This window comes from Leptonychotes weddellii, chromosome 6 (assembly GCF_054177405.1).
Source record: "Leptonychotes weddellii isolate Sample4059 chromosome 6, ASM5417740v2, whole genome shotgun sequence".
Lineage (NCBI taxonomy): Eukaryota > Metazoa > Chordata > Mammalia > Carnivora > Phocidae > Leptonychotes > Leptonychotes weddellii.
The window spans coordinates 49,435,732-49,461,563 of NC_138374.1; the positions used below are offsets into that span (position 1 = coordinate 49,435,732).

General features: G+C 53.6%; 1 protein-coding gene across 1 annotated transcript in view; it reads right to left on the bottom strand.

Moving 5' to 3' along the window:
* LOC115937841 (cadherin-23-like) overlaps positions 1 to 25,832 on the bottom strand; it is a 277,920-nt gene that overhangs the window by 145,998 nt on the left and 106,090 nt on the right. Inside the window, exons 6-7 of the mRNA XM_081823095.1 lie at positions 3,882 to 4,076; positions 139 to 267 (exon numbers count right to left, since the gene is read on the bottom strand). Coding sequence (XP_081679221.1) covers positions 139 to 267; positions 3,882 to 4,076 — 324 coding nt within the window. The remainder of the gene's footprint in view (positions 1 to 138; positions 268 to 3,881; positions 4,077 to 25,832) is intronic.

Genomic DNA, 25,832 nt, shown 5'->3' on the forward strand with positions numbered 1-25,832 from the left:
CTAAGACACCCAACACTGACATGCATAGGGATTGAGGGGAGTAAGAAACGCCAAGGAAGAGCCCGTCTGGCCAAACAGGGCCCCCATCCCTAAGAGAAGCTCAGAGGGGAGTCCCACGAGGGCCAGAGAGCGTCTTACCGGAGGAGAATGCTCGTAGATGTTAGTGCTGTAAGGCAGGTTGATGAAGACGGGGTCCATGTCCTGGACATCTGTGATGATGATGGCTAAGTTGGCCAGGGTGGACAGAGGCCTGGTCTTGTCTTGATCCTTAGAGGACAAAGAATACACAGCCTGAGGGGGTGACACTATTGACATGCGCACATGCGTGTGCACACACACACACACATCTGAACACATATGACACCCATGTGCACAAACATGTGTGCCCATGGATGCAAGTGCTCCGGGGGAGCACTTAGCACACAGAAGTTCGAGAACTCGAAGAACCCACAGTGATCTTTGACCTGTGCAGGAAAACATAAACAGGGCCCCCCAGTCCCGGCAGAAGGTGGCTTGTCCAATGTCACAAAGCAGGGCTGGACAGAGCCAGATCTCCTGCCCCCAGCCCAGCCTCGGCCTGATCATCCCGGACGTGCCACGGGTGGGATGACTGGCTTGGGGTCAAGAGATGGTGCTGTCCTTAGCAACTTCTCTTGATTCAGACAGAGGGCCACTGGCCCTCGCCATACCCACTTCCTGCCCCCTCTCACCCCGGGGCAGCAAGGGCATGACCAGGCTGGTGTTCCTCAGAACAAAGGCCCTCTGACAGCAGAGGGGGCCACTCTGAGACCTGCACCCCTGCCCTGCACCCAAGGTTTACTGGTCAAGCAAGTTTTCTGGCAGAACCAGCAGGGGGAGCTCCAGGGCCTGTGACATTTGGGGGACTCCAGGAAGAAATCCTGAGAGGTCATGCGGGCCTCCGCCTGCGGCCAGGCAGGCAATGTTTAAACCCTCCTAGTCAGTTGGAAATTTAGCCTTAGGAAAGCTCGTCAAGAAAGGAAACCAGAAACACAGCTTCCATAGCCCTAACGTACACAGCCCACCATGATAAACTGTTTAAATAGCCCTCTGTTGTTGAATGACAATAACCCATGGGAATAGACTCCGAGCTAAGAGCAGATTACGTAGCATGCACAGTGCCAGCACCTGTTTGCTTCTGTGGATACCATGTGCCCAGTATTCAGATATATTAACGGAGACTCAGAGAGGTTGTTCAGATACGAGACTCACAGAGGTAACTTGCCCAGAGTCACACAGTGGGTAAGTGTGTAGCCAGGACTCAACTCAGATCCTTCTGCAATGAAAACCTGCCCTAACTGCTTTGATCTGGGGCCCTAACATCAGCTCAGGCCCTGACTTGCTGGGTTGCTTCGAATAGATCCTCTTCCCTCTTGGGGTCTCAATTTCCTTCTCTGTGAGATGAAGGGGCTCAATGCAAGGACCTCCATGGACCCTTGGGCCTGTAAATTCTCTGGTCTTGGATTTGAAGAGTGACTGCACTCTGATTAGGTCTTCCTTGGTCTGGGGGGACCGGAGCGATGCAAAGCATTCCTCCCATTACAACAAGCCTAGAGCCTGTTCCTGCCCTCCGGATACAGAAGTGCAGCAGAGCCTTTGGGAAGGGAAGGCAGATTGTCCTAAGAGTCCTCAGGGGCAGCCATGGAGAGGGCAAGGGACTTCGGGGTGAGGACTGGATACAGCAGGGTGGAGGAGGTCTGGATGCAGGAAGAGCCACTGGGGAGACAGCCTCTCGGGCTCCAAGACAATGGAAACCCACGGCCCAGGCTTGGGGACTGCCCCTAGTGTGAGAGCTCTTGGTCAGGGACCTGAACAACCAGGCAGACAGGGCCAGAGTAGGAGGAACAGAAGTCCCTTGACCTTCTGAGCAGGGGAGGCCAGTGGTTCTCATTTGCCATTACCAGGCTTTGCGTGTAGGTGGCTTTGTCCAGCCTGGCACCTGCCCTCCCTGTCCCACAGTCTCAGGGCCACAGCCCTGCTCCTGCCACAGATCCCCGCATCCCAGCTTACCTCGGACTCTGGGGCTGGGGAAAGGGGATGGCAGTGGACATACCTGGCTGGGCAGGCACCCCGCCAGGCTCCCAGCTAGCACTCTCAGCAGCCGCTCCCCGGAAAGTCCTCCCATTTCCCCACCTGCTGCCCACCCAGGGGTGGCTGGGAGCCCACACTGCTCCCTGCGATGCCCCACAGGAGAATCTCCTTGGGGAAATGTCCAGCAGCCAAGGGCACAGCACCAGGCCTGAGGGGGGCCGCGCTTCAGGTGGGGGAGCCATCCGTACAGAAGGGCCCCTCCTGTTCCGCAGCTTCCAGGCCTGCTCGCCAGCAAGATTAACAGCAATTTAACTGTATTCACCATCTCGGCTGGAGCCCAGGCCTCTTGACAGGTCCGGCCACCCAGGTTCTTGCCTGTGCCCGGCTCTGGTCTCTTCCCTGCCCGCCCAAAGCCATTTTCAGGGAAGATGGAAATTACTCCACAGGGACAGGTGCATACAAGAAAGAGAGCAAGCATCTGTGTGTTTCTGGGCCCAGCGTGTGCAAATGGAGGGCAGCTGGGGGGGCACCACGGCTGTGTGTGGGTGCGAGGCCGCACACAAGGGCACAGGTGTGTGCAGAGAGCAGGTTCTGGTCTTGCACACCCCCTTGATCCCAGAAGTCAGGTTTACGAAGAGCAGGACACATGACTTCCCGGGGGAACTCACACTTAACCAGGGGAGAAGGAAAGAATGTGAATGGCACCCGCAGTGGCCTCCCCAGGAAAAGCGCACATTTCCTGGCTCCTGGGGACTCTCTACACCTTGCCCAAGCCCCGGGAAACCCCATCTTTCAAACCGGACCCTTGGCCTAGTCCATGTGCCTTACCCCAGGATCTGGGCTCTGTGACCTGCAGTGCAGGTCTGAGCCCCCAGTGCAGCCGTGACATGGGGCCAGGGGGGATGCTGGGGGTCAGGCAAATGGGTCCTGACGGGTCAAGAGGGACTCCTGTAACTTGTTTCACACTCGGCCTGAGCTTTGTAAACAGAAATCTTAGGGACAAGAGGCCGGCTCTCGCCCTGCTGCCTGCTGAAGGCTTCAGCTTGACCTGGAAACAGAGGGAGGAGCCCACAGGAGAGGAGTGCAGGGCCGGGAGGCTGCTCGGGGTTTGGTCTGCCTGTCCCCCAGGCCCTTGCGAACAGCAGGCCACAGAAGCCAAGCGGCTGTGATGATCTGGAAACTCAGAAACTCCTGGCCATGGGGCACAGGACTGCTGTCAGACAAACTGCGTTTGTGTTCTTGCTCCCCACGACTCATCGGCGTGTGAGTCTCAACGGTGTCAGCCATAAAATGGGACAATTATTCCCTTCTCTCTCCTCCCTCTCCAGCCTGACTAATCCCGGAATTCCCAGGACCCAGCACGGTGCTTGGTGCACACGGGAGGGCCCTCCTGTGTAAGCGTCACCACTCGGGAGCAGTGGCCAGGATGCCCGGACCCTCTGTCGCCTGCGTGTAGGGTGGTGTCAGGACACTGCTGGGCTGCCACCCCTGTCTGAGGTTCCAGAGAGCGAGGGGACACCCCACACTGTGAACATGCTGCAGGGTTTCAGTGCAGGCTCTGGAGTGCAGCGGCTGGGTCACCATGGGCAATGACCTGAATTACTCCTGGGCCTCAGTTTCCTCATCTGTAGAATGGGTAACTTAATATTACGTAGGAGATAGGGCTGCCGTGGGGTTTAATGGAGACGATCCATCTGAGTGCTCGGCACAGCACCGCTCCCGTTCTTATTGTGACTATTGCCAGCATTGCTATTACAGAGCCTGAACCAGCAGGGAAGGATGCTGGTGTCCCGTTGCTCTCTCCGGAGGCAGACCTCCGGGGCGGGACTCACCGTGGCATTGACGGTGAGCTGGTAGGCCTGCGTGGTCTCGTAGTCCAGCTCCCGGACCACTGTGACAATGCCGCGGGCGCTGTCGATGGCGAAGAACGGGGAGGGGGGCTGGAAGGAGTAGAGGACGCTGCCCCCTGCACCCAGGTCGGGGTCTGTGGCATTCACGATGAAGATGGGCGTCCCCACCGGCGTGTTCTGGGGGTGAAGCAAAGCAAACAAAAGGGTGAGTGGTGCTCGGAGCAGCTAACTTTGTCGGTGACTATTCCCCCAAAGCCCATTAACCACGTCCCTCCAGCCAACCAGACCTGCGGCTTTGTCATTTTTATTCTAAGAGGGTTGAGAGAAATTTAAAATGCAGTATCTATTTTTTTTCCCCTTTTTTTGATGGCCTCCTGGTGGCTATAACAACACCAGTTCTAAAGATGATCTGCTCATCCTGGCGTTCTGGATGAGGGCCTTTTGGTCCCCAAACCCCTATTTCTTGGCGGTGTTGCTTCCTCTGTGGAATGCCCCTGGGCTGCCCATGCCTCAGGGCTGGGGCTGCTCTGGGGGGCCCCCGGGAGTCTGCGTGTCGGGAGGCTTTATGGGCGGGGAGCTGAGAGGTGTGTGCCGCAGGCAGGTGGCAGGGGGCCTTGAGGGCTTTGCCTGGCCCCACAGAGGTTCCTTGGATTGCCCTGGGGAAGGGCATCCACATGCCATCCCGGGTCGCAGCAGCCTGCCACGAGAGGCCCACAAGACCCACTCGAATGGTACCACCTCCTGGGAGCCTACCGTGATTCCCTCTGCTACACACTGTGTATAGACCCCTGCTCTTTTCTGACTTGGGGTCTCTGGTTAAATGTTAACTTCCTCATGGAGCCTTCCCAACCCCTAAGGCAGGTCAGCCCCTGCCATGCCCCCACCCTCCACCACTGTTTATACTAAGGTTCCCACCTCGCCCAGGGGATTTTCATCATCCGCCTATCTTCTGTAATTCCTTGGTCAGTGCCCGTCTTCCCTCACCACACAGGTACCCCACGGAAGCCACAGGGCTCCAGCTGCCTAGCCTAGCTCCGTGCCTGTCACACGGCAGGTGTTCCATCCATAGCCTTTCTGAAGACGCTGAGAGCCCTCAGCGCACGCTCAGGCTCTGTGTGCATCTCTGCCCGACTGCCGGCTCTCATCACCGCAGCACCCACCTCAGTGCCCGACATGGAAGCCGTGCCTGTGGAATACGGGGTGAGGGGATTTATTCATAATTTAGCAGGCTGTGGGCACACCGGCAGATAGGCAATCCGATGAGGCTCTTCACAGAGACAGAGGGTACAAACAATCCCTGCTCCCGCTGACTGAGTGTCCTTTGAAAAGGAAGCTAAGGCTTAGAGAGGTTAAGTAACTTGCCCAGGTCACACAGCTGAGCAGTGGGAGAAGAGGGCCTGGAGTTCAGGGCTGGCTAATTCTAAGCCACTGATCTTATGCTCTGTACTGAACACTTCTCCAAAACACTGAGGGCAGTTCTTTCCCTACCTCCTCTGTATGGTGCTGAGCTCAAATGCCCCCAGGGGTGGTACCTCCCAGCCAGCAGCGTGGGACTAGCCCGTTCGGTCCCTCACGGCACAGATAATATTCCTGGCCCTGTGTTTATTCCCACTGGGATGATGACTGGGTCCCTTCGGACATCTGTAGGGCTCTTTTCAAGGAGGGCACCCACACTGCTGCCTCCTCCCCGTGCTGCTGGCCATAACCTGGGCCCTGTGTCATTGCTTTGAGCAGCTTCTGTCCCTGGGTCATGCTCGCAGCCCTGTCCCGGGATCATCTGCTTGAGGCAAGGGTGTTCTTTATAAGACCCCCCTGTCGGGCTGGAAAGGGCTTCTGGAGAACAAGGCTATGGAGCTGCCTCTGTTTCTTTCTGAGTGTGCTGACTCTCCCCCATCACTAGACAAGTGCCAAGCTGAAGGGACGGGCTCCTAATCTATCTTCCCATCAACACAGAGGACAGGAGGCCCGTCTCCTCCACACCATCCATGACTCCCCAGTGCCCCTTGCATAGAACACAGGCCCACATGGTCTGGCCCTGTCTCCTCCTTCACACTTTATTTCCTGGCAGGCATCCCTTCTTGACCTCTTGGCTAAGATCATGTGTAGCATCTATTTGTATTGGTTTAATATTTTCTGGTAGGTAGAGCTATTTGTACTTCTCAAACCCAGCAGGCTGCCTCACACCTCGGGGCTTCTGAACCTCCTTTTCCTTTGCTAGGCCTTCCCTCCTCAGCTCGGTGGCTTGGAAAACAGATGCTCTCTTTCCCTCCAGAAGAGAATCAAGTGTGCAAGGGGGCAGAGCGGACAAGTGCCAGGATTTCAGGGATCGACAGACTCTGTTGGAACCCCAGCCTTGCTGTGTGTCTTTGGGTTACTTAATCTCTCTGATCCTTAATCCCTTCTCTGTCCACTGAAGTTAATAATATCCCATAGGGTTAGGGTGAAGAGAACATGAGCTCCTGAGTGCAAATTCCCCAGCATATAATAAATGCTCAGAAATGGGCAGTTGTAACGTTGTCATCTTGTGCCTTCTGGAGGACTGCAGACAAGAATGCCTTCGAGGGGAGGGCAGGCAGGTGTCAAGAAGCACTATGAATATTAATGATAATACTGTGCTGGGCATTCCCTGTCTGCACCCCCCAGATCACTGAGTACCCTGCTCTGTGTCCCCCTCCCCACCCCAGGGAGACCTCAGTGGATTGCTTCCAGCCCCAGGTTCCCTTGCAGGCTGGCTTCTGCCCAGGGAAGGTGCTAGTAGGAGCTCAGAGTTTGGGAAAGAGGAGGAGAGTTTGGGTATTACTTTTCCACTCCTTCCAGCTCCAAGTCAGCAGCCCCTGCTCCTTGGCCGCAGCCTTCAGTGGGCTCCCTAAGCCCCACTATCCCCTCCCCTTCCCCCTCCAGCCCTAGGAGTTCCTGCTGGTCCCAGGTGCCTCAACATCCCTTAATGCCCTGTAGCCCTGCCCACCCTCTGTCAGGGTCTCTTCACTGAAATGCCTTTGTTGGAATTGAGATGAACTGTTTCCTGGGGGACTTGATGGGTGTGGGCACTCTGCAGATACACACCCTGGGCCACCAGGTGCAGAGCCCCGAAGTCTGAGCTCCCCTGGTGCTGGGCTCGGTGGAGCCAGCCCCCGCCCCAACAAGCTGCCACGATGGCACTGGTTTTGAGATCTTTACAAGTCTCTCAGCTAAACTACAGTTCTCCTGCTTCCCCCTGCCCTCTCTAGATCCTATATGCGCATCACACGTGAACACGGGAGTCAGCCCCACACTCCAGAACAAAACATTCCAGTAGGGCCTGGGGTTTCTGCCACAAGAGGGAAGGACATGTCCCAATTTCAGAGCAGCCAGTCCCCCGGGAGGCAGCTCGAAAGCATGTCAGAGCACATCCCACAAGGAGCCAGTACCCAGAGGAGAGGGATGGCTCCCACGAGAATGTCAGCTCTCCAGGCCCCTGCCTCGGGGAGGAGGGGACATTTCACCCATGCATACCTCATGGTCCGGGGCAAAGGCTCTCTGGGCAACTGATCAGACGATTTAAAAGATGCAAGAAGACAAGGAAAAAGGGGAAAAAGAAGGAATGGTCCTGTGTCTGACCTTCTTAGATTATGTTTCATGCCCTGCAGTGAAAACCCATTTAATTTCTGCATAACTTAGAAAAGGTTTTAAATGGGCCTGGCAAAGAGCCATTCATATACTTAGAAGGGACAAGCCATTGGAGAGAAAAGAATGCTGACTTCCTGCATTTCAGATCCTGGATGCCATGCTCGATCGGGGATATGGGGGCGCGGCACTCATCAGCACCTACACTGGGGGGCTTTTCCAAGCACCCAGCTGCTGCTTCATGCAAATGTGCAGATGTCTCCCTTTGAAGGTCTACACCTTCCACGTGAGCAGATTTCCTCTATGGGCTTCCGAGTATACTGCAGACAGTAGAACTTGGTGGCTCAGAGCATGGCCTCTGAGTCGGACTCCCTAAGTTTGAGTCCGAGCCTTTCTACGTACTGGCTGGAGACCTCAAGCATATGCTGAGCTCCCCTGGTGCTGGAGCTTACTCTTTCAGCCTCAGTTTCCCTGTGTAAAGGAAAACCTAAGAATGGAGCTGTTAACAGTACCTACCCCCAGGGTTGTGAGAAAGAATTACGCGAGACAAGGTGGGGGGGCGGGGGGAACTTCTCGCTGAGCCAGGCACTTGGCAATATTGAGCAATACTCAATAAATGGCCGTTGCAATTATTATTATGGTAATAAAATACCATCACAAGCAGCGTGAGATGAGTTCTATTTAAAGGGGGGTATTAAAAACAGCCAATCAATCTCTTTATCATGAACTTAGACAAATGGGCATTTTAAAATTCAGAAAGAGACCGTCTCTGTTGATTAGTTCATGGCTGCTGCAGAGGGGTTCAGGGTGGGAGAACTTTGGGAGACCCTCCCCAGGGGGATTGGGGGGCCTGAGGAAGGCATGGGAGGGGCGCCTGGAGGCAGCTCCTGAACATGGAGGCCAGGCCTGACTGTGCACCGCTCAGGGATGGTTTGAGTGTCGGAGCAGGAAGGAGCCTTGGGGATTATCTAGTCCTGTCTCCCCAGATTACTGATGATAAGAGTGAGGGGCTGTGCCTGGCTCTAGGTCTCCCAGGCGGTGAGAGGCAGAGCCACGACCTCAAATATAATGCCTTGCCTTATATATAGCACTTTCTTCACGCTACCCATAGATGTTAACCACTGCCTCCCTGCCCACACTTTTCCCAAGTAAAGATGCTCTTTACACCCACAGTTCTGGGCGGCCAAGTTTGTACCAAGTGACTTCAGACCTATGCCACATCTGAGGTAATCACCTGACTCAAATGGGCCAATCAGATGGGGCCTGGCCCTGTTAAATCCATTTTCTGCAGAACCTGAAAAAGAAGGTTCTTGCTATGTGGTTAGGGCTGGAGTGGGCACCATGGCAAGCCGAGCGCCACACAGAAGCCACCATTTCCGGGGTGGCAGAGAAGCCATGGGTGGGCCGAGGAAGCCCAGCTGCAGTGACAGTTAATGGAGCACAGTGAGGGAGAAAAGCAGAGACACACGCCTCTGAGGGCCTCCCCTGCCCTGGTCTTCACAGGCCCTGTCTGAACTTCGCTTCCTGTCCCTGGCTGTGGTGCAGAGACCCCATGTGGGCTGTCCTTCCTATGGCTACCCCCTTGGCTTGCCCTGTGCTCCATGGGTCTCGGCTCCCTCCCCGCCCATGCCCACGGTACCCTCAGAATGCATCCAGCCCCAGGCAAGGCCTCCTCCTTCCTGCAGCTCTGCCCCAGGCTGAGCCTGATTCTTGCCTGCTGGGATTCCGTTCTTTTAATGCCCCGGCTGGGCCACAGAGAGCAAAGCTCCCTACCACTGCTCCTAGACTGCTGGGGGCAAGGGAGGTAATAAGGGGGAGCAGAATAAAACAGCCTAGATGAAGGAATACTGGCTCCCTCTCTTTTTTAAGTGTCCCCAGACACTCCTTTTAACATGCAAATCCAGTCAGGTCACTGCAGTGATCAGCATGAATGTGGGGGTGGCAGGGGTGGGAAGGGGACAGCTTGTTCACCGGCTTGACAACATCAGCCAAGACAGGCCTGGAGGAGGGATGCCCTACAAAGCCAGGCTCTGCCCACAAGGAGACCAGGGGGAAGATACCCCTCTGGTGTCTAGGCTTGGGGTTCAGGGGTCTACAGAACCATTGCCAGGGTGGGTCTGGGCTGCAGAGGCAGGGCCAAAAGGCCCATTTTGGCTGAGGTGGGCTGCCCCATTCTAGGGCAACTTCTTGTAGCAGATTTATGATGGAAACTGGCTCTGAGTCCAACTTCTTGTTGAAAAGGAACAGCTGGTCTTTGGAGGAAAGGTTCCAGGCCTCTTGGCCTGCTTCTCTGCCCAAATTCTGCTCCCAGGACCTCTTCCTCCATGGCCACTCCTCCCCTTGCCCAGTCCTGCCCACTCCCTCAGAACTTCTGGTCCCTTACAAGGGAAATCTCCCCCAAACACCCTGCCCCGGCCTCCTGGGAGGCGGGGAGCAGTGTTTAGGCATCATCCCCTGCAAACCCCTGGCCTGCCAGGTGGATCCTCTCAGCAGGGGCCCACTCTGGGCAGGTCGCAGACAGGGCAGGCCCTGCCTCTTCCAGTTCCCGTTTAAGCTCCACTTTAAGCTCCACATCACTTTTGATGGACCTGCTGTAAATGGACCACCCTGTGCAATTCAGAGACAAATAAATCTTTTTGCTACTCCTGGGGTGACAAGGGAATAGACTCTGAGAAAGTTCTGCTGTGCAAGGGATCTTGTTCGTTAATAATAATGATAAATAGCTCACTTCTCACATGCAGTGTGAGTTACATTACACTCCAGGCTTCTACAGAGGTGGCTCAGGGTGCTCACTGGAACGGTGGGGGTGCAGGCAGAGGGGAGGAAGAGGGCCAGGCGGGCAGAGAGGCAGAGAGGAAGGGTAAGGAAGGGGGCGGGGAGGGAGAAGAAGGTGATGGGGGCAAAGGAAGATAGGAGGGGATGGTGAAAGGGCCGAACTGGGGAGCAGAGGACGATGGGGGTGGGCAGGGGAGCACTCATAAGAAGAGAGAGGGAAGAAAAGACGGAGGAAGGAACTGGAAGGAAGAGAAAGCAGCCCTGCAGAGGAGAAGTTGTGAAGAAAGGAAAAGAAGTATAAGAGTTCAAAGCGCCTAGAGAAAGGAAGATAGGAGAAAGAGGAGAATCACGCCATCCCCGCTCATCTTTGCGGTGTACCCTCCTCAATTCGATTTATTCTGTATCCTCAACCAAACCTCCGCAACAAGCCCTACCATTTCCACCGTAGGTGCCATCTCCAAAGGCGTTATTAATATTTATGGAATGCTTGCTGGATGCCGCCACAGTCTTTAATATCTTATTATAAAGCCTGTTATAAAATGCATTAGTAATAAATTCCTGACAGATGGAGTTCTGACAAGGTGCAGGCGCCTCGGTGGATCTGAGCTGGGAACAGACACTCCTGGAAACGTGTGTGTGCTGCTCAGAGGCTGGGGGGGCTGGGCCCCGGGGAGGGGTGGGGGAGGGGAGGGGCTCAGTTCTCCACCCTCAGGCCTGGGGGGGTTGGTCAACAAATCTTATCTCATCACCTCCTTTTCTTGGGGCAGGAATGAAAGCTCTGAGAAATGAAGCAACCTGTCCCAAGTCACACAGCTTGTAAGTAAGTGGTGGAATTAGGATTCAAGTTTAGGTCACCTCTGTGTCCCCAGACCTCAGGGACCCCAAAGATGAAGGTGGAGAGTGGGCTCAGGGCCCCTGCTCAAGCAGGGCTGATTCATTTACCCTCCTCTATCGAAGGGCTGGGGATGACATGGGAACTGAAGACAGGGGGCTCTAGGTAGTCTGCATTAGAGAAGGGAGTGCTGATGGGGAGCTTGAGCCCCCCCAAAAAAATTCAGAAGGAAGAGAGTATCTCAAAATTTGCACACTTCCACTGGGAATCAGGATATGGGCTCCCACTGTGCTAAGAAGTCAGAAGTAAAGGCCTTTCGGATGGGGGGGGCTCCTGGGGCAAGGGGGGGCACCTGTGTTTGTTTCCATCGAATGCCAAAGCAGGTGCCAATTCGCTGGTGACTCTGGAGGCAGAGGCCTACTGGCGTCTTGGGGAGGGTGTCATTCCAAATGCAAGGAGATGTGGGCTATATTTCTTTCTCCAAGAGGCAAGAAATAGCGTGCAGGCTCCAGCTGAGAGCAGGTCCAGAGAGAACAACAGTGCTGTCTCAGGTGGCCCTGTTTAGTCAGGGAGAGTGCCCACCAGCTTGTGCACACGCCCGCATCTTACAGCAGGCTCTCTAGCACCTCCCTCTGCAGAGGAGTCAGGAGGAGATCATTTTACAACATCTCTTCTCTCCATTAGTGTCTGCTCTCTCTCGGATGATGTGAGCGAGACTCCAAAATGTGCTGGGTCTGAGCTGGGCAGGCTGCCAGGTGGAGGCACCAGCTCTGTGGGCAGAAGGAGCCCCAAAGGGCTGAGCTCTGAGTCCCACACACCCTGACATGAGTCGAGGACTTTCCCAGCTATTCCACTCCTTGGAGCCAGCTCAGTGCTCTCCCACCCCTGAGTCCCTACTTCCTTCTTGGCCCCCAGCTGTGTACTGCCCATTCTGAATCCTAGGTGCTGACCTAAGGCCCCTCCTGACTTCCCTATGTCTGCAAGGGTCTTCGCCTACCAGAGTGATCTTGGACTTGCCCCTCTCTCTTGCCCCCCCATTCTTCATCAGGCACCTGCACCTGTCAATTCTTCCTTCCATATTCCCCAAATCCTTCCTTTTCTCTTTGCTATTTACCTTGGCCACCCCTGCGGTGACACCTACCACTGTCACTTGCACATAGAAGACATTCAATAAATGTTTTAACAGAATCGGGACTTCCCGTTCAACATAGCAGATTGAACACATTCATTTATTTCTGTTTTTGTCCAAACCCCTCACCAAAATGACAATATGAAAATTAAAAATGCATAGATCCACAAGGACAAAAAGAACAGGAGAGGAGGCAACAGCAGATGAGAGATGTTGACAAAATCCTGGAAACTGGAAACAGATGGAACCAAGACTGCCTTAGGAAAGAGGGGCAAACCAAAACTCAGGCTGGGGACTCAGAACCCTGGAAAATCTCAGGAGCTGGAGACACCAGGTGAGGCCAAAATCAGGAAGACCAACTGCAAACCTTTAAAGAGTAGTCAGACTCCCAAATGCCTTCCCCAATTTGTGCAGAAGACAGGAGATTTACTTTCTCAAGGGCGAGTTAGTCAGGCTCTGGACTCAGGCTGGGAGCTGGACAAGGCACTGAGAACAGGGAGGTTAAATGAAAATCTGCATCTCCCCTCCACTCCTAACCCCAATCAGCCTCTTTAGCCAGTCAGCCTCTTGAAGACTGACAGCCAGGCAGGAGATAGGGAAACTGGCCCAAGAGAAACACAAACACAAATGTTAATATGGTAGAGTTCTCACAAAGAAACAGCTAGGTCCTCACCTAATCACCCCATAGTGAAGTCCACTGGTCAACAAGAGCACTCCACCCTGCCCTGATCTAACACACACAGAGGGCTTCTAGGCAGCTAAATGTCAACTCACTCTTAAATATAAACAGGCAACTAAGGGTCATGAAACATTTGAGAAGAGCCTCTAATGTGAAAGACAGAGATGGGGGTGGGATGGGGGAAGTGGGAAGGAATAACAAAAATAAGTATCTTTGACAACCTTAGAGAGACAAGACATAGCATCTTTGTTTTTTGTTTTTGTTTTTTTAAAAGATTTTATTTATTTATTTGACAGAGAGAGAGATAGCGAGAGCAGGAACACAAGCAGGGGGAGTGGGAGAGGGAGAAGCAGGCTTCCCGCCAAGCAGGGAGCCCGATGTGGGACTCCATCCCAGGATGCTGGGATCATGACCTGAGCCGAAGGCAGATGCTTAATGACTGAGCCACCCAGGCACCCCAAGACATAGCATCTTTGAAATAAGGACATTCCAAGAGGAAGAGACAGTAGAAATGAAAAACTTAACAGAAGCGTTGGAAAATAAATTTCTGCAAAAGCAGGACAAAACTCAAAGATATGGAGAATGGGGTAGAAAAATAAGGAAATCAAAGAAGCAGTTCAGAAGATCCAACACCCAACTAGTAGGGGTCCAGAGAGAGGAAACAGGCTAAGTGAAGGAGAGGGAATTAACTGAGAGGTGAGGTAAGAAAATCTCCCAGATCTGAAGGACATGTTTCCAGATGGAAAGAGGCCACTATGTGTTCAGAAGAGAGACCCACACCAACGCAAAAAACTGTGAAGTTTCCAAACACCGAGTCTTTAAAACAAAATCTTAGATGCTTTCAGAGAGAAAACAAAAGGTCAGGAATCAAAATGGCACAGAAGTTCTTAACAGCAACATTATAGGCAAAGGAGAAACGACGTCGCATTATGAGGAAAACGATTTCTTTCTAGAATTCTATACCCAGCCAAACTATCAACAAATACGAGTACAGAATAAACACATTTTTCAAACAGAGTAAAAAAAAATTCCCATGAATCCCTTTTCAAGAAATTACCGAAGGGTGTTCTCCCACCAACATGAGGGTGTAAACCAAGAGGAAAATATGGGAACCATGTAGAGAGAGACAAAGAAAGTCACTGGGTGATTCCCCTATACCCCACCCTCCTCCATGCCCATTCCACACAGGCCTTTTCACCACCCAGACTTCAGAAGAGCAAGCAAGCCAGAGCACAGCCAGTCTGGACTGGAGCAGGAGGATGGACGCTCCAAGGAGAACATTGCCATGAGAAATACAAACTGATAAAAAAATCAATATACTTTTAATAGACTGACAGGAGGTACTTAATTATGTCCGAATATTTAGAATAAATGATAGCTTCACAGAACTCTAAGCAAACAAACAAAAAAGGCGGTAATTATTAATTCTAGAGAAAACAAAAAAGGAAATATAATTAAGGTACGTGATGTGGCAGAGCTTGAATAATATTTACATAATCACAATGCTGTATACACTAAATGCTGTGTGAGCTATGGTTAAGTTGGGAGGATGGGTGGAGCATGGGATGAAGGGTGTGTGTGTGCACATGCAGCAAAGATGAGGTCAAGGGGGTGGTAGAAGTGCCATTCTCATCCTTCAGAGCTAGAAGTCAATGTCTAAAGTTACAGTGTCTAAAACTGAAAAATGTATATGTGTGGGATTTGGAAATAAGAAGGTGACTATCAGCCATTGAATGAGGTTGTCTCAGGTTGGGAATCAGGAAGGGGAAAGGGTGAGACAGGGCATTGCGCTTTTTATTATAAACCTAGCTTTACTCTTTGACTTTTACACTCATGCAACTATGACTTTGATAAAAATTAATGTAAGAGTGGAAAAACTGTCTCTCCCTATGGCTGGTCCACTGCAGCCCTTCCTCTCTTTCGGCCATGACCCTATAGTTGATCCCAGAAAGTCATCGCCCTAAAGCACTGATCTCCCATCTTATTCTCTTCCTCAAACACCATCACTGACTCCTTCTACCTCCAAGGCAAGGTCTCCTGGACCTTGAACCTCACCACAGTCTGACCAAAGCTTCCCTCTCTAAACTCATCTTTCATTTTTGCCCCACTGAGACCCTCAGCTCCGGTCAGACTGTTCTACCTGGCAGCCCCCAGAGTGTGGGCCCACCTCTAGCCTTTGCTCATGGTGCTCTGTCTTTGCCACCCAGATTCCTTCTGATATTTTCCCCGGAAAGAAGGCGTCACCATCCAGCATACAGAGATGGACACTCCCCTCCCAGAAATGTCTGCTGGCTGCCTGGGCTTCTAGGCACACGTGCCCAGGCTGGGGTTGAGACATTCTCTCTCTGCCCCCCACACACAGGCCGGGGCCTTCACACAGATGCTGGGTGTGCAGGACTGGGAGAAGAAGCCTCATCCAACAGACATTTGGGGCCTCCTTCCCTTCTTCTCAGAAGCTTGATTTTTAGAGCTAGGTAGGATCCTCAAACGTGAAATGGCCCCAGCTCCTCCTAACTCAGAGATTTAAGGAGACCCCAGGCAATTTCTCTCACCCCTCACTGCAGCAACCCCAGCCCAGCCCAGCGACCTTCCTGTACCATGAGTGGCAGAAGAGTTCCAAGACGGTCCCCTCCCCTGCCGAGTGCCACCTGCCATTAGCACCACATTCCAGGGCTGTCCACGCCCTCACTCACGGACCCGCAGGCGCTGAGGGAGGGAGCCCGTTGCAGCACAGGGCCGGACGCCTCCTGGACAGTGCACAGCAGGCCCACCAGCCCCGCAGCTGGCTGAAGGCCACGTGCAGCGAGAAGGGGACAGAAGGGCCACGATGGTGGGGCGGCCCCAGTCCCCACAACATGCTGCTTTCTACACCCAGGTGGCGCCACCCCCTCCCTCAGGGAACCGGCTTCTACTCTCTCTGCAGTGTGGGAGGAGTGATAGCTGAGGCACCAGATCCCAGCCTCAGTGTTCAGCCTTACTCTCTCACCCTTCCCCAATCTGAGAGTTAGGCTGATTGGCTCCTGGGAGCCTCCCCGCCTCCCTCCCCCGGCAGGGACTTAGAAACCTGCTTCTGGAGACCAGGAAGCATCCATTAGGGGATCATTACTCCCCATGCATGTTGGCCTGACTGGAAAAAAAAAATCCAGAACAACAATCCTTAACGGCTGGGTCACATTCTGGCTTGCCAATAACAATCCACAAGACGTCCTTCTCTGTTGTCACAGAACATTAAGGCCAACATTGATGCCTTGGTTTTCCTACCCTGGGAAATGGGTATAGCAATTCCTGTACTGCCTCCCACATAGAGCTGCAGGGGAGATCAAATGAGCTAACAGTGGAGAAAGTACTTTGAAAATTCAAAGGTCAAAATAAAAATCACCACCTTCTACAGATGTAGACAACTGTAAGAAAAAAAAACTAACTAGGGAAAGGTGTGATGTGACCTACAGAAGAGCCCTCTCTAAAAAGCCACCTTGGAGTCCAGAAGCTGGGTTGTGTGGGTGTCTGGACACTGTCCCTGAGCCCAGGACGGCAGGTGGCTGAGTTCCAAACACGAACAGGGTTCAGCTGAGTCATGAAGTAGTCCTGAGACTTGGTAGATTCTGAAAAATGGCAATCAGTAGCTACATGGAGTCCCCTGGGATTTTTTTTTTTTTTTTTTTTTGGAAGATAAGAAAAAGACTTCTATGGGTCTAAGGTAATAACTCACATCTGTTGAAGACATTCTATATGTCAGACCCTGTTTTAAACACTTTCCACTCATTATATTGTACTATCCTCACGGAAACCTTGAAGCACACACTATTACCATCCCTTTTCCAGATGTCCAAGGCCAAGGTGTAATAAGCAGGAATCTGGGGATTTGCACCCAGAGCCCAAGCTCTTAACCACCACGCTGTATTATTCTCAGTGACGAGTGAGCAAAGTGTACCAGGTCTAGGAGGCAGGGGGATGGCCAAGAGGACCTTGGGAAACTGGGATCCTGTCATTCTGGCTAAGTGCCGGCCTCCTGATGACATTTAAGGCAGCTACCACAGAATGACTTAGGTCATCCAGAGGTTCCAGGTTCAGAAGGTGACAGGTGTCAGATGTCACCAGGAACGTGCTGGAAGTGGAAGAGTGAGTTATCAGGAGCTGTCAGGTTCTTTTATCCCAAACACATTTATCGAATAACAAAGCACAAGCTCATACTCTTCAACTCTCCGACAGAAATATGGTCATGAGCAATTACATGTGGTCATTTATGGGGAGGAAGACAAACATAATAAAGGGAGGCTTTGAAGGAGCAAAACCATCAAGGAAACTGTGGTTTGAGTCCCAGCTCCAGCCCTTATTTGCTGTGTGACTTCGGGGAAGTTAGGCAACCTCTCTGAACCTCAGTTTCCTTACAGTGAGATGGGCATAATAAGAAAACCTGCCTCACCGATTACTGTGAGGCTTATGGGAGATAATGCATGATGAGTGCTTAGTGCAAAACAGGTGCTCAATAAATCTTAGGCTCTGTCATAATGTTGTTACCTCTTGGGGTGGGTGTTAGGGTCTATAAACTGTAAAGTGCTTTGCAAACGTTACTTCTGGTGGGAGGTCTGGAAGGGGAGGGGATGCTTCTGAAGGCTGAGGTCCTTGCTCTGCTCTCTGCAGAGACAAAAGGTGTGGATAAAAGGCCAGGGGAAAGCTTCCTTATGGCATGCACCCCATCTGTGTCCCAGTGGAGCCCACTGGGTGTGTCGTACCTCCAATGGTCCCCTGAGCTCTCTGTGCACAGCTCCATAGCTCACAAGTGGGGCTCCATCTCCCAACGCCCAAATTCATTCCCCTGCTTGATGATGAATCATGTTAAACAAAATGAATATGCAAATCTCCTTAGGGCAGGCCTTACATCTATGGGAAGCTGAGGTTAATAAATGGATTCTGAATAAGGAGACAGCTCAAGCAATACAACTTCAGCTCATCTCTCCTCCCCGCTCCCTTCAGGCTCCACCTACCAGTGTGCCCCTTTGTCCCCCGCTGGGGCGTGCATTCTGAAGGGGCGGATGAAGGAGGCTGGAGAGGCCTGGGCAGGCATGAGGTTTTCCCTCTTAGATCCCTGATCCCGATCCCGGTGGCTAGTGCTGCTGGGCAGTGTGATGTGATAAGTAGAACCTGTCACTTGCAGCCCAGGGGCTTAAGGGAGGACATGTGGGGGGGGAGCGGGGGGGGGCGGGGGCTGGCATGCACACACATGGCTGCAGGGGAGCTGAGGGCTGGTGAGGGCTGGAGAGAGAGAGAGAGAGGGCAGCTGTGGGAAATCACTGGCCCTGGGGTTGGGGCGGTGGTGGTGCTGGGGAAAGGCTTCAGAGTCAAGAGGTAGAGAGAGACTGGAATTATCGGGGCTCCTGAGGACTTAAGGAGTCACCCAGGCCAGGGCTTCACTCCCCTAACTGCACAGCAGGATAAATGGGGAGCTTTGAAACAAAATCAGTGCCCGGGCCCACCCCAGTCTCTGGGCTTTTCAATTCCCAGAGAAATTCTCAGGTCCGGCCAGGGTGGAGCACTGCCCGCCCCAGCCACTACTCTACAGATGGGAAAAAGGAGACCCAGAGAGGGGAGGGGACGTGACGTGACAGAGGTCACACAGATGACATTCTCCTGCTTGGGTAAGGATGGTCCAAGGAACACACCTGAGGAGGGAGGATCCCCCTGCTCCGTTGTCCTTGGGAACTTTCCCACAGTAGGGGACCAGGAGGGCTGTAAGGCTTCGGGGAGATGGGGCATGCGTTCCCACAGATCTGGGGAGGTGTGGGAGGAACAGGGCAGGGGGTCCCATTCTTTGGTCTCTGGTGCCTGGTAGACCACTGGCTTTAGGGACAGCCAGAAGTCCCGGCACACAAAGACCGCGAGAAGCCCACTAGATGGACCCCAAGAAAAGATGGAGCCCCCGAATCCCAGAAGCACTCTTCTCTGCTTAGGGAAAGGGAGTCCTAGGGTTGCCAGGCCTCCTCTGTGAAGACCAGACTTGACCAAGACACAAACCAGCCTCCCCTTCCCTGACAGAACCCACAGGAAGCGGCTCCACACACCACCCGGGTACTTCAAGTTGATGACCAACCTGGCTAGGACGTTCCAAAGGTCTCCCCAAGCCCCTCCTGGAATTACAAATGTGGAGACCGATTTCTATGGAGAAACAGAGTGCTCCCCAGTTCTGCTCCTCCTGGCCCCAGGATATCCAGTGAAGGGCTTGCCAGCTCCTAGGGCACACTGGCCTTCCCCCAGGAAGTAAGAGAGACCGAGGGTAGGAATTGCAAATGACTTTCATTAAGCAGGGGTGCTAATACCATGAATTACAAATGAAACCCAGATGAAGAGGACCCTGGCAGCCTTACCTCCATTTGATATTAATTGGGCGACACTTTGTTTTAATGGTACATTAATTAATGCGGAATTTCGACGGAAGTCCGCGTGACACTCACATTAATACAAATGAATTCATTACTGTTGGTGTTATTACAAGAAATGACAAATAAATCTGTAACAGTGGGACCCTTCAAATAATAATCACGAATCATTAGGTTTGCCGCTCGTTTGTACTGTAGCTTGCAAATATGTGTGTATGTTTTCTGCTGCAAGTGTGCCTTTTGGCTGGGGGAGGCAGCTGGGCGGGGCTGGCTCCGTGGGGGTGAAAGGGGAAAGCCTCTTCCAGACTTCTCTGCATCTGCTTTTCCTCCCTTTCTTCCTCCCACCTCAACCCCCAGAGAACTCCTCTCCCCCGAGCCCTGCCCCAGGCTTAGTGACTCCGTGTCAGGGGTGTGGTGGGGGTTGGTCCACCAAACCCAGCACACCCAGTGTACACTCTCTGTCCCCGAGGAGGACAGAATAAGAACAACAGGGCCCCGGGGCTGAAGCCTGGCTTGAGGAATGGGTGCAGCTATAGACCTATCTGTTCTCGGAGGTTCCCCACGTCAGACTGGTCTTCAAGCCTCAGAGGGTCTTGGGGACAGAATCCAGGTGCCCAATGACCAGCACTGTGCTGGAAGTTTTATCCACTTTCTCCTCTTCAGTCCTCACCAGGTCCCAGAGGCTTTACCCCATGGTTAAGGGCACTAAATAGGTTTTGAGAGCTCAGACTTGAGTGAGGAAGGGCCAAGCTTGGGACTCAGCTCTGCCTGGCTCCCGAGCTCCCGATACACCAGCTTTTTCCAGGGACAAGCTGCCACCTGCCTGATGGGTCCGTATCCTGGTGGAGACAAGGTAGAGCCTGGATGACCCTGGCAAGCCGATCCCTACTCTCCATTCCCCTGCTCAGGGCTTTGGGCTGTAATCTCGCAAGGGCCAGCAAGGAACCTACGAGCTGGGTCTATAGGTACCATCCTGGTTGTTCCTCATGCCCTCTCAGTTCCCTGAAGCTAAAGCCAAGATCATTCTTGCTTCTAAAGGGCAATAAGGGAGGCCCCAAGGAAACCACACTGGGGGAAAGCATCAGACGGGCCTGGGTAACTCGGGTGGGTCTTAGTTCTGCAAATCCTTGGCACACAGGCTGCCTCGCCTCCATTCTGCATGCAGGGCAGACAGTGCGGAGAGATCACAGTGCTGTTCCCAGACTCAGCCTCGGGATTCCCAGCCCAGGGCTCTGAGCAGCTTCTAGTCATCGATTGGCGTTGACACGTGATTTGAGAGCTGTTTGCTATCCCGGTTTTAGAACATCTCTCCCTGGAGGACTTTAAAACAGGATCCAGTCTGTGACAGGGATGCCCAGGAACAGTTCAGCTCGGTAGCCAAGAGGTCGGTTAAATGACCTCGTGGGGCCTCGTGGGGGTCCCTCCAACCCAGGGAGTCTGGGACTCCATGAATCAGTTGCTCCTGCCTACGCAAATCAATCAGCCAGTCTGATCTCGATGTACAACAGCTTTCTGACTTTTGGCCAATAGGTTAGACAACATGGAGGCCAAATCCAGCTTTTCCACCCGTGAGACATTGCTAATGTGGCCAAACCCGTTGGCTCCTGCCCTATGACCTGCCCTCTGCCCTGGCCCCAGGAGTCCAGGCTATGGGAGGTTAATGCCCCTTGGCTATTAGCTGCGGACTAGCAGTGGGCTGCACAGCCCACAATTAGATGTTTGAGCCCCCTCTCTGGCTCACTTTCATCCCCAATCACACTGATACTGAATGAGCCAATTAATCACCAAAGATTGTTAATTGTACTAATTACGTTCACTCTTGAAACTTGTGGAACAATTATATACTGTCTCTGCCTCATGAGCTATCAATTATGGTGATTGCAGGCAGGCTGTCACTTCTCCCAAGCCAAGACAGAGGCGGTCTAACCAGGCTCAGAGCTGGTTTCTCAAGGAGAACTCTAGAAGGCTTTGCCTGAGAGGAGGCTACACCCAACACAAGTGGCAAAGGCAGAGACCTCTCCACGGGAATAGGCTTTGCCAGTGACTAAGGGGCCGCTCAACACTGATCTTACATGAGGTCTTCATTATACAAAAGCTGTCCCCTTGTTCGCCTAGAAGAAATGGCAACCACAAAGTATTTCCCTGGGAGCCGTACTGCTTCCTTCTTCCTTGTGTCCTTGGCCAGGCTTGGCATGGTACCTGAGATCTCTGAGAGGGCTGCACTGGGTTTTTCTCTGGTTCCCCAGGGGCTCTATACTGCCTCTTCCCAGCCCACCTCGATGCCCATGCCACGTTCTGCTGCCCCTGCTTCTCAGTCCCTTGCCTGGAGGAGAGTTGGTGTCTCTGGTCAAGATCTTTGCTAAATGTAGGAAGACAAAGAAGGGGGAAGAAGCTGTCAGGCTCTCTTCGTTTTACCTGGACCTTGAGATATTCCTGCCCTCCAAGACCACTGGACTTTGGAGCACATACCCACAGGCCATTACCACCCCCACACCGACAGACTCTCCCCTCTCTGCCCCGAAACAGCCCCCAACCAGCACCAGGATGACAGTCTGTGATGTGGCTGTCGGGGAAACATGTATTTCTTCAGGCAAGCAGCAGGCCCCAGCAGGCTGTGGCTCCCATCCTCTGGGCTCCCTCCCCCATCCCAGCCCTCCCGCTGCCCAGAGCGCTCATTTCCACACGTCAGGGCAAAAAGCACTTAGAGCCAACTGCTAATCTCAAATCTATTCTGGTGTGGAGAAATGCACTCCGTCACCACGGAGCTAACAGGCTCCGGGCAGGCTGGAGTGCAGTGGCCAGACTCTGACTGACCCCACCCCGCTGGGCCTCCCTTCTGGCTTCTGTTACTGGCAGGGATCAGATGGGCTGGCTCATTCCTTAACCCCAGCTGCAGCAGCCAAGGGACCCCCAGCCTCCCTGGAGGTCCCTAGGGGTTCAGAACAAGCCACTGCCCACTCCACGTGAATGTCACCAAGATGCTTTTAGATTCAACTGGTCCAAGAACAAACTCTAAATCTCCCCCAGAAACCGTGTCCCTGACTCTGAATGGTAATACATTCCCTCTGCATTCAGTGGTCAAGCCAGAAACCAGAGTCTTCCATGTAATTTCGTCTCCCAATCATTGGTTCCCCCTCCTCTGTCCCTCCCCACCACCAGCTCCCACCTGGACCGCTGCAGCGGCCTCCTGACTGAGTCCTGCAATGGGGACCCCCGGTGGCTGGTATGAACTCTTTGAAACATGCATCTGATCGCATTGCCTGTGCTCCGACAGCTGTCCAGGGGCTCCCTGCTGACCTTAAGATCAATGTCAGAGAATCCCTTCCATGACCCTGCCTGGCCCGGCCCCACCCAGGTCTCCAGCCCCTCCCTTCACTGACCCTCCTGTCCTCGCTTCCGCCACGGGGCCCTCTTTTCCCTCCTCAAATTGAACTGGGTGCTTCTCTGCCTCTGAGCCACCTGTGTGTCCATCCACCAGAATTCTTTCCTCCTCTTCACCCCCATTAATGCCTACTCAGCCTTCACTTCTCAACCAAGTCCCACTTCCTCCAGAACTTTCTCTGACCCCCAGTCTGGCTCATGTTTTGGCTGCGTTTGTCCCCTGGGATTTCCCTGGGGGCTCCGATCTCATCTTATAATTATGTGACTCTTCAATTACCACGTGTTCCCCCACTAAGCACTTTGAGGCTGGGGACCACGTCTGGGTCTGCTCACTGTTGTGTCCTCAGGGCCTAGCATGTGGCTGGTACCGAGCAACGCTTGTTGAATGAGAGACACCCCGGGCACCCCGTCTCCTGACACTCTCCTCGTTCTCCTATCTGGTGAGATGGTTGGGAGACACCAGCTCCAAAGTCTCTCCCTTGCATTCATTCAACAAATATTGACTGAGCGCCTCCGATATTCTAGACTCTGCTAGGTTCAAGGTACCCTGATCTGTACTGTCTGGAAGGAAATCTGAGGGTGTCAGTGACAGGCAGATGCTGAACCTGAGTTCTGGCTCCCAGCCCCATCACCACCTGGATCTGGCACCTGCTGGTCTGTCCTCATGCTGTTTTCCTGCCTGGAACATTCTTCCTCATTCACTCATTCATCCAACAAATAATTACTGAGCATCCAGTAGGTAGCGAGCAGTGTTCTAGGTGCAGGGGAAACACTGGCAAACTCCTATGCATTTTTAGTCTCAACTTCATTATCACCTCCTCCAGGAAGCCTTCCCTAATTCCTGAACCTGGGTTGGGTTTCCATCCTACAAGCCACCAGAGCCCCCTCCCCGGACTGCCCCTTGCCCAGCCCATAGCAGCCATGTGATGTCTGTTCTTTGCATCAACAGATCCCCCCATTTGTTCCACCAGTGTCCCCACGAGCTTTAAAGGCAGATGGGGGACACTGGACAGAGATGCAGCTGGCTGAGGTGAACACGGAGAAGGGGCACCTGCGAGAAGGCCACGGGCGCTGCTGAAGAGGAGGAGGACGTGCTCTGAGGGAAGGCACGGGGAAGGATATGAGTTGGAAGACTGGGGTTTTCCTGCCTTGAGCCCGAGAGCACTGTGGCCACTGGGTCACGGGGGACATGAGGCTGCAGGGCCAGAAGTCGTCTGCCAGGCAAGCCTGGACATCCCGGCTACACGAGACTCCAAACCCCTCCACGCTGGGCCCTTGGTGTCCAGTCATCCCCGGAAGCACTCCTGGCATTGCCCTCATGCTGCGGGGTGCCGGGCGGCCCTGCCTGGAGTCGTCACCGCCGAGACAGCGCGTGCGTCATTCTCTTAACGCCTCTGCTCGGATGTCCTCAGACAGGCTTCCCTGGCCACAGATCCTGCCCGAGCCCCGTGCCTGCTTTACTTTTCTTCATGGCCCTTATCACCAACAGACACAGATTTATCTTTGGGTTCGTCTGTCTCCTCCAACAAGCAGGGACCCTGTCAGCTTTGTTGAGTCCGCAGCTCTGAGGACAGCGCCTGACACACAGTAGGCCCTCAAGAACGATTTCTTGACTGGCTGACTGAGCAGAGGGAGAAGGAAGATGGCACGTGGCATCTGTTACTAGGGCAAAAGGCACAGAGTGCTAGAGAAAGGGTTCCCCAGTAGGGCAAACGGAAGCTGCCCGCCTGTAGCCCCCACCCAGGGGACCCAGCCGGTGCTGGCCGCAGAGCTGACAGCCGCAGGTGCGCACACCCCGGAGCCCTCCGAATGAAACACAAGGGTGGATGTGACCGGCATGATGGGTTTCTCTCCAGGCCACTGACCTCTCTGTCAGAGACAGTGCTCCATCATCCCCTCCCTGCCACCCCTCCTTTCTCTGCTGGCGGCGGTCTCCCTGGGATATGAAAATACAGCCTGGGGCACCCATGCCTCCATCCTACCTCTCCTCTCTGTGGCCCTCTTTCTTCCTTCTAGGAGGAACTGAGGAGATGAAAGCATCCATAGCCTGGAAAGGCTGGGGAGGGGAGGAGAGAAGGGGAGGGGAGGGAAGGGGAGAGAGGGGGAGGGGAGGGAAGGGGAGGGCCGGGGAGGAGAGGGTGCTTTCCGGCTGTCGTATCTGGTGCTTCTCGCTATGGGCTGTGTGCGGAGGCCACCAGTCCCTCCCTATGGCGAGAGTGGATAGCCCTGACCCTGGCCCCAGGCTGATACAGGTCAATGTGCCCGTCATGAGTGGATACCAGACCCTAGCCACGGGCTACCCCCTACTTGCTCTAGATTTAGCGAATCCAGCCATAGAATGACTCCCAAACTATGAAGAAATTAGAACATCATTCGCCAGGCTGGCTGAGAAGTCAACTCAGAATGACAGGACTCCCTCTGAAGGCAGAGAAAGTTAGAAGAAGAAGGTAAAGAAGCACTATGCTGTCCCTCCAGACAGCTGTGGTCAAGGGTCTTTGCCTCGTGGCCTTGTCTGTGGCACTGGTGACCCCAACTTCATGCTGGAATGTGGGCAGGGCGTTCAGGGTTTGGGGCAATACGCCCGTGACCCTAGGCCTCTCCTTCATCTGGTCACTAACTGGTTAACCTCTCGCAGGCCCTACTACCCTGACAGCCAGAACCCGAGGAGAGGGTGGGGGCCTGGGCCTGGGCAGGCTCTGCTCCCAGGGCCCTGATTGCCCGCTATCCAGCCCCCGCTGCCCCCAGCTCCAAGCCTCTCCATGCGGCCCTCCCATTGCTGGAGCTGGGGGTGACTGGCACCCCTCCTGCTAGGGCTGATTAGGCCTGATTTCACCAGTCTGCTCCCACCTCTGGAAGCTTCCCCTGTTATTAAAGTTGTTTTCCGTCCACTCTCTTGGTCTGCTGGGTGAGGTGAGTTTATTCGACTTGATTTCTCCCCCCGCCTCCCTTTCCGCTACTCTCATCCCCCCGCCTGTGTCTATGGCAGCCATGGAGACCAGAGTCCGGTAAAAATCAGGAACATTAACTTCTCACCTTAGAGTAAAAATAGCTATAATAAAGCCAGGTGAAAAAGAAAAGCTCCAACTAGAGTAACTTTGATGAAAAGCTGAGACCTGCCTCCTCATCCTACCACCACCCCACAAGGATGAGGCTGGCCCTT